Source organism: Arachis hypogaea, chromosome 19 (assembly GCF_003086295.3).
Source record: "Arachis hypogaea cultivar Tifrunner chromosome 19, arahy.Tifrunner.gnm2.J5K5, whole genome shotgun sequence".
Classification (NCBI taxonomy): domain Eukaryota; kingdom Viridiplantae; phylum Streptophyta; class Magnoliopsida; order Fabales; family Fabaceae; genus Arachis; species Arachis hypogaea.
This window is the reverse complement of record NC_092054.1, coordinates 24,951,642-24,961,120: the sequence shown is the minus strand read 5'-3', so window position 1 is coordinate 24,961,120 and position 9,479 is coordinate 24,951,642. Positions and strand designations below refer to the sequence as shown.

The 9,479-nt window shown below is 28.0% G+C and overlaps 1 protein-coding gene across 2 annotated transcripts; it reads left to right on the top strand.

The window, feature by feature from the left end:
• Positions 1–4,270: 4,270 nt before the first annotated feature.
• Positions 4,271–9,167, top strand: LOC112779811 (polygalacturonase At1g48100). Of its 2 annotated transcripts, XM_025824162.3 has the most exons (6): positions 4,271–4,808; positions 5,813–5,980; positions 6,183–6,227; positions 6,994–7,201; positions 7,296–7,377; positions 8,421–9,167. In XM_025824162.3, exons 1-6 carry the CDS (start codon positions 4,362–4,364, stop codon positions 8,920–8,922), a joined length of 1,452 nt encoding a protein of 483 aa, XP_025679947.1. In that variant the 5' UTR covers positions 4,271–4,361; the 3' UTR covers positions 8,923–9,167. The 2 variants fall into 2 exon arrangements, with proteins under 2 accessions (XP_025679947.1, XP_025679948.1); XM_025824163.3 differs by lacking the exon at positions 6,183–6,227.
• Positions 9,168–9,479: the final 312 nt, after the last annotated feature.

The window sequence follows — 9,479 nt, the reverse complement described above, 5'->3', positions numbered from 1 at the left end:
AGGAATTGAGTTAGCCCCATGCAACTTGCTATTATTTATTTATTTATTTATTTCGCACTTCTGTGACTATAGTATACTCCATTCGCTTCGTAGAATTATCTTACCAACTGTTCATTGGATTTAAATATTTGGAATCTTAAATAAAGAATCAATAATTCAAAGGAAGCTCCTCCAGGAGCATTCGTTCTCAGAATCAGACTAAATTTAAACATATAAATAACAATGTTCATCAGTATAAATTAAACATTTGTTGGGTGAATATAATGTTCGTCACTTTTTCATATAATATACGCACTTTGCCAATTATTTAAGGAAATTATATTGTATTTTCATTTACTATTTAAATTTTTTGTGTTATCATCATGGGAAAGTATAGAGAAATAATAAGAATACTAAATAATGTGAATAATAGATATGTCAGATGTTCAATTCAATAGATATGCAGATGCTTATGTTGATTATTTTTAATTGGATGGTTATTTTTTTTATTTGATTTACTAATGCGTGGTTAACAATAGTTGGATGTTCAATTCACTAGGTGTGTAGATGGTTATTCTAATGTTAAGGTTTAAGAGATAATTTGAGGGTAGAGTATTTTTTTACTTTATTGAATTAATTTTAGATTCTATGTTTACAAAAGTCATTGTCTACCTAATAAAACTGAATCATTATTTATATTTATAACGCTTTTATCTAAAAATAAGTTAATGCTAAATGCACATCAAAAATTATGAAGTTAATTTTAACATTCTTATTATTTAATTTAATTCGTTTCATTATCTCTTAACTTGTTAATAACATTTTTTATATCATTCAATATTTTAATATGTTTAAAATGTTAACTAACGACTTTTAACTATTAACTCCATTACATCAAAAGTTAAAGTTCTAATGGTTTATAATATCTTTATATAAATGAAAAAGAAAGAGAAGGTTGGTGATGAGGTTATTGTATCTTATTAGAACTCGACAAAAACACAAGGAAGCGGAAAGTTTTGTTGATCCTGTGGGCAGCGAAAATTATTCTAGTGTGACACAGATTAGGGTTCCTCATCTAAAACTTTTTTATATTATTACTATATATGTTGACGTGAGCATCATCCTTAACTATCTTCTTGCGAAACCATATTTTCTTGTTTTTTTTATCAAATAATAATTTCAAAAGATTATAAATTTTTTTCTAATATTTTATTTATTTTAATTTTATACTAATTATAACGTTAAATTTAAGAAGTTTTAATGTTGTCTATCTAGACTTATTAAATTATTTATTCAATAAGACCAGTTTAGTAACCGATTTTCGATTAATTAATCCAATTAAATTGATCGATTTGATTCTATCTTTAGAATTATAAATAATGTTGATGATAGTGACGGTGGTATTGACAATAATAAAAGGATTGATTATATATCGAGCAGAGAGTGGTAACTGTGGTGATGTCGCAACCGCAAATGTGCTTTAAAATAGTGATGCTCTTGGGAGATGAAGCAGCAACCGGAAGATTGGAAGTGAAAGTGAAGAAGAGACATGAAAATTTTTTTTGTAATAATAATGTTTGTAGTTCATAGGTTAACATATTTGAATAGTAAAAATAGTATTGAAAAACTTTAAAATATTTAGTATAAAATTGAAATATATTAAATAAATTGTTAAAATAATTATAAAACTTTTAAAAGATTTAAAATTATATATTTTACATTTATCTATCTATTTAAAGGATAATATTAGGTAGACAAAAAAAAAAACAGCCAAAACCTGTCTTATTTAGCATTAATTAATTGTCGCAACAATTAATAAATGCTAAATAAGGTAAATTATGACTGTTTTTGACTGATTTTCTTTGGTTACCAAACATTTTCGCTATTTAAAATTATATATTAATACACTAATAATATATATAATGGATATATTTTCTAAAACTTTTACCCACACACCACCTATATACCAATTGTTTTACTAAAATCACATATTAATAACCATGTAATTGAAGATGCTGTTATTTACATATATTTTTAAACAAATGTGTTGGATCTTCCTTTGCTGGTTTCTTAATAGAACCATCAATAAATTGCCATTTATTTTTGGACATAAGAGCTCTGGATATTGTAGTTTTTCAAGCATGATAATTATTAGGTCTAAGTACTATAGAAATTAATGGAATTCTTAGACTATTTTTAGGATATAAATAGTATGGACTCGCCGGATCTAAAATCAGACTCATATTCGAGTGATTGGTGATGGACTGCAGCTAATTCACTTAATTCATTAGGTTTATAATTATTTGAATATCAAAATTTTCTATCGAATTCGTTATTATTGATGGTTGCTATTCAAATTCATCGTGCAGATTTCGTAATGCTTCTATCACTATTTCTGAGAAGCTTAAACTATTCACAACTAATCTCGTAATCGGAATTGTACAGTGTGATGAGGGTAGAAGAAGTAACATTAATATCAATATTATTTGATTCTATTTTTAGTTAAGTCACTTATATTTTATTTGAGTTCAAAGTGAATGTTATAGGAGAATTTGTTATAAAAGAAAAGAAAAAGAAAATTGTTCAATATAGTATCCGTCATCCTCATATTTTAATGCAACACAACAAACATAGAAAAACCTACAATATTAGGAAATTATAATTTCTGAGAGTTTGAATTGGGAATTTTGTTTGTATAATCTAAGTTGGATTGTAATTAAAATAATTAAGAACATCATATGATTAATTAAGAGTCAATACAGTTTGTCAATTCATCTATTTCGTTAACTAGATATTTTTTGTTAATGGCGATGCTTCTAGGGGATGTTTGATTACTTTCGTCAAAAATAATAATTTTTGGGAGAAATTATTTTGTCTTTTATGCCTTTTGAGTTGTTTTTGTCTCCATTAGAATTTTTTGGATATAGATTTAGTGGTTTAAACCATTCATAACCAATTTGAGTTGATCGAGTGGTCAGTTCATTTGTTTGTTTAAATAAATTTTGGAATTTAAATCACATTTAGCTTTGTGTATGCAGTAGCCCGTTAATTAACAATAAACACTTAAATAGAGTTCAGATTCATGACAGATTAATCCTTGTCTTATCGAAGTAAGGGATACTGTGAAAAAAAAAATCATCTATGTGTCTCTTTCTACCCGCTTAAATGTTTAGAAAAATAGTTTTATGATAAAGTTTCAGAACTTTTATGACCGAAAGATCTAGAATTGACTCTTGCTTGAAGGATCGTGTTAGATATATCCATTTATGTACCTCCTACTATTCGTTCAAACTTGTGGGAAAAATGTTTTCATGACAAAAAAAATCTTACACTATAACAAAAATCGTTTTTAGTGACAAATCTTTAGGGACAATAATATAATGGTTACTATATATCTTATTTAACTTATATTTTTGCGAAAATTATATATGACTATTATTACTATATTATATGGCAATTATATACTTTTTATGGGTATTAAAAATATCTTTACTGATAATTGTATAATTGCTGCTAAAACCTTTTAGTAATAAAGCATAAGATGTCTAATATTCAATTGTCAGTAAATATATTAGTAGCTATTTTTATTGACGCTAAAAATAAAATAATTAATCACTAAAAGTAATTTTTCTAATAATGTTAAAAAAGTAATTGGGTTAAAATAGTTTCATCATAAAAAAAATCTAAAATAATGGTTGAAGCCTCAGATGTAATTCATAGAAATAATCACTAATATAATTATTAAGTTAAACTATGTACATTATATTTTTTAGATATAGTTCTTTTCAGATTATGTGTTAACGCCAAATATTTATGCATAAAAATACACTTATTTAATACTATTGTAACAGTTCAAACATAAATTATATATTCAAATGTATTAAATTTTCAATCTATTAAAATTCTAAACTGAAAGATGTTTGGAAACGGTGGGATTTCTAAAAGTTGTTAAAACTTTGATATAGCGCTATAGGACATAAAATAAAATATATATAATTAGAGTATTAGAGTGATGGGGAAGAACATGGGAGGCTGGCTGGTTTATTATCAAGTATCCACTCATGTGTGTCTTCTGGTTATTCCGTTTTACTCTTTTGAGAATAGACATATGCTGACTCCACATTCTCTTAAAGCAAATTAAAGGCCCAACCCCAATGCCTATTAGCTATTTGTCGGTTCCCATTCCTTTTAAGTCATTAAAATATTGCTAACGTGCATATCAAAGAAACTTTGGCAGATAAACCCACTATGTCTTTCATTCTCTTATATATTATATATATAGTAACTCACCCTGCATGTACTTCAAGGTCCCATTAACTTCTCTTTCTATCTTCTTCTTCTATACCATTGCTTCTCATTATTATTAATTAAACAAACCCAATATGAGGCACTCTCAATATATCTTAGCATTTTTCTTCACTTTAATTCTTACAACTCAAGCAAGACACCATCACCATACAAAACACAAACACTCTTCACATTCTAATAATAATGACAATAATACTAATAATCAATCATATCCTCCTTCTCCTTCTCCTTCTCCTTCTTCCGGAATTTCAATGCCTCCTGTGGCTGCACCCGGTGGTTATGATAATGAAGCTCCTAGTCCTAGTCCCTCTGATGATGATGGCTCCGAAATCTTCAATGTTCGAACATTTGGGGCCATTGGAGATGGTATAGCTGATGATACAAAGTCCTTCAAGATGGCGTGGGACAGTGCTTGCCAAAGTGATTCAGCAATTAACATTGTACTTGTTCCTCGCGGTTTCTCGTTCATGGTCCAGTCTACAATCTTCACTGGTCCCTGTCAAGGTGGCTTAGTGTTAAAGGTATTGTACTTAGTTCTATTCTTTTGGTCCCATTTACAAATTGTGGTAGCACTTTAATGCTTCGTTTTGTTGGTGTCTCAGAGACATACAGATATTTGGTAGTATTAAAACAGAAATAGAAACAAATGCACTAAGACTAAAATAAACATCTTCCATACTAATAATGTCATTTTTATTTTCACTGTCTTTGTCTCAATTTATATCATCTCTAATCCTTATAGAATAAATTTGTCTTCATATCCCTCATATATTTAGGGTAAACATAAAAAAAGTGCATTTCATTGTTTCTTTGATTATTTTCTTTTTGAATTTGGTCGAAATTTGAATTTAGGTTTAAAATAGAATTTAATTTTAAATAATGCTACATGTACACTAAAATCAACCACCAATATACATTAAAAATAAATTAAACTACACATGTATTTATACACAAATATATTAGTAGCTGATTTTAGTTGCTGATTTTAATGTATAAATAGTATTTTTGTTTAATTTTAATGCATTATCTGTATAAAGAATTTTATATAGTAATTTAATTAAATTTATATATTTAGATGATTTTTTTAAATAATAACTTTAAAATTAATTACTTTTAATAATGTGATAATACACCATTAGTTAATTGGATAAAACTTTTTTATACTAACCATGTATGAAAATTAAATTCTTCAAAAAATACAAAGACTCTCATTAATTAGAGATTAAGACAGAGTTATATTTTAATCTATGTCTTTTATTATTCCCAACTTTGTGTTGATAAAAAAATTGAGCATAATTTTGTCACAAAATAGAGATATTTTGTTTATTCTACTAATTAGCCTCTTCAATTTCCTAAACTAAATTTGTTCCTTTAATGTAGTTATATAAGAAAAGTACCATTACATTTGTATGTGGATTTTTCTAGTTTGGGCAGTTTCCATTAGTTACCTTATTATTACATGCTTATAAAGTAAAGGGTATAAGTATAAAGTGAGTAATGGAATTTGATGGTGCGCATGGAAAAGGTTGATGGCACTCTCATGCCACCAGATGGACCTGAATCTTGGCCAAACAACACAAGTAGGCGTCAATGGCTTGTCTTTTACAGAATCAATAATATGTCACTACAAGGAAGTGGTGTTATTGATGGCAGAGGACAAAATTGGTGGGACCTTCCTTGTAAGCCTCATAAGGTAGTAATATATATTATTCATTCTTCAAAAATTCAACAAGTTTTGCCATGTTTTCGTTTTCAGCTGGTTAAGCTCATCACTTTAATCATTTTAGTAAAATCCTAAATGAAATATTAAAATAAAACAGAAAAAATTTCCATGAATAATAAAACATATGGAACTACAAATATATTCTGATGACTGGAATATGAAAATGTCACAGGGACCTAATGGGACTACACTTCCAGGACCTTGTGATAGCCCAGTTGTAAGTTGTAATGACCTTTTATAAGTTAATTTCTTCTGAAATCGCATACCAAGTGATATTGAGACAGAGATACAGAGAGATGAGACATGGATAGAAATATAAACACTAAATTAGTGTATTTTGTATCTATTCTGATAGGAAGGACACAAAGATACTAATAAAAAAATATAATTTATTTTTTATTTTTTTTATTATTCTTGTTAATTTTTTATAATTGTATTTTTTTATTATTATATTTTTTCTTTTCAAATTTTTTGGATAAAAAAATGAGAATAAATTAAATTTTCATAATTTGTTATAGTTTATCATAAAAAAAAATACAAAAACATACAATTTTGTGTCTATATTCTTTGTGTTTTGTTCTGTCTTATCTTATCTTGTTCTCAGATACAAACGCAGCCAATATATTTCTCTTTATGCATTATTATTACTAGAATAAATATCATTTTTCATCTCTAATCATTTGTTCAAAATCTAAAACACTCTTTCATTATTTAAAAATCTCTAATTGATTTTCAACCATTCAATAATTCGTCTAAACAGTCTGTAATATATAAGCAGTAGTTCATTGTTTATAATAACTACTTAGACCGATTATTTAGATGGTTGAAGACCGATTAAAGATTTTGGAATGGTAAAAAAAATACTTTGTCCTTTAAACAAACGGTTAGAAGGAAAAAAAAAGAATTTACTTTTGTTACTGTTATTATAATAGAAATAAATGAAACATTCTTCCCCCTGCCCCCAACCTTTCCCTATTTTGCAGGCATTAAGGTTTTTCATGAGTTCAAACTTGAGTGTGCAAGGACTTAGAATCAAGAACAGTCCCCAGTTCCATTTCAGATTTGATGGCTGCAAAAGCGTTCGAGTAGATTCAATCTTCATAACATCTCCAGCACTAAGTCCCAACACTGATGGAATACACATAGAAAACACAAATGACGTAAGGATATACAATTCCGTCATTTCCAACGGTAAGTCACAAAAACAAATGCTAATTGCTTTTCATGGTTTATTGCATCAAGAGTCTGTTTATTTAACAATGTTTCCTGAATTGTCATTTCACAGGTGATGACTGTGTGTCCATTGGAACGGGTTGCTATGATGTTGATATAAAGAACATTACATGTGGTCCCAGCCACGGAATTAGGTACTTCTATGATCACTTATTTATGTACTATTCCCAAAAGTTTCATTCTCTTTTCCTACTTCATTAATTTGTTCTTAACTTCTCATCTTGTCAAATAAATACTTTCTCTGGGTCAAATTTTATTTGCTCATAAATAACTAAATAAGTAGTATTTATTTAAAAATTAATCATTATTATTTTCCAATAGTAACTACTTTATTATTAAATAACTAATTTGCATTGGTCGAGTGGTCAGTTCACTCGTTCACTTAAACAAGTGTCGGAAATTCGAATTCCGTTTTGTGCATGTAGCAATCTATTGACCAGCGGCGGCAGATCTTTCTGAAAAATATCGTGAACAAAAAAAAAAACTATTTTATTAAATAAAGGAGAAAAATTTTATAAAAAAACATTTCAAATAAAATTCTCTGACTGGTTCTAATTATTAATTTATTGTATGTTTTATTTTTATAATTTTATTTGGTCAAAATAAATTAATTTTTCATTTAGAATAATTAAGTAGCACTAATTTATTTTTTTCATTCGTGTAACATATTAAATATAAAGAAAAGAGAATATTTTATACAATAAGTTTAATTCATTTAAAATAAAAAGATACTTTTCTATTATTTTCTTAAGAATATGGTAGGTGGCCACTGGTTTTTCCTTTTCAACTTGTAGTTAATATTCATAAAAAAAGTGCAAAATATAATGATTTATATAGGCATGCTATCGACAATCTATATTATAGACTCTTCTCTATAATATTAAATTATATTAATTCAAATGTGGATCATATTAGTGTGCAAAAACAAATAATCACACTGTCCCTAAAAAAATCAATTATTAAATCAGTTATTTATATAGAATATATATTAAAAATAAATAAAATAACATATATTTATACACCGATTCATTTAGTGACTAATTTTTTATTTTTAAATGTCATTTTTATAATTGGTGTGCTTATCAACTGATGTTGCCTTTTAGAATTATTGTTTCATTAATTTATATATATAATTAATTTTAGTCACATATATATAATGTTAATTTTGTTTGTTCAGCATTGGTAGTTTGGGAAACCACAACTCAAGAGCCTGTGTGTCAAACATTACAGTAAGAGAGTCAACGATCAAAGGGTCAGACAATGGAGTAAGAATAAAAACATGGCAAGGAGGATCAGGATCAGTATCAAAAGTAACATTCAGCAAGATTCACATGGAGAGTGTACGGAACCCAATAATAATCGACCAATTCTATTGCCTATCGAAAGATTGCAGCAACAAAAGCTCGGCAGTATTTGTATCAGACATAGTATACTCAAACATAAAGGGGACATATGATATAAGGCACCCACCCATGCGTTTCGCTTGCAGTGACTCTGTGCCTTGCACTAACTTAACTCTTTCTGATATTGAGCTTCTTCCTGCACAGGGTGATCTTTTTAATGACCCTTTCTGTTGGAATGCTTATGGCAATTTGGAGACACTAACTATTCCTCCTGTTTCTTGCTTGATTGAGGGTCTTCCTCAGTCTCTTCCAGGGAATGATTTATCTCGTTGTTGATTGATACCAGAAAGGTGAAAACTCAGTTAATATTATGTAAAGAGTGTGTGTATTTTATTAGTATAGACATTAATAAGGAGTGAAAGATGTATTGTCCTGAGCCTAGCCTGCCTTATAGATTATGCTGTGATTGTTGAGGATGACGAGGACTTAAGTTTTAGAGGTTCCTCCCCCTCCACCAGATGCTAATTAACTATAATGCCTGTAAATGTTTCCGGTTTCGAATCAAAGTTTGGACTTTTTTATTTCTTAGTAATAAATTAAAGGTGAGTTTGGTATATTAGCTGAAATACGCTTATTAATTATTGAGTATAGCCCACCTGGCTGTGACAATTACTTCGAAAGGACAAAGAGGTCTTAAAAAAAAATACTAAATTCGGCTTCTGATCTTTTTTTTTTGGACTGATTAGCTCTTGTGCAAATTTGACTTTTTTTTGCACAGGGGATTAGATTTTTTTTTTGTTAAGGACTTCATTGTCTTTCGAAATAATTATCAGGCCTATTTTAAATTTTTTTTCTTAATTATTTTTACAGTGTTGGCGTGTTGCTAATATGAA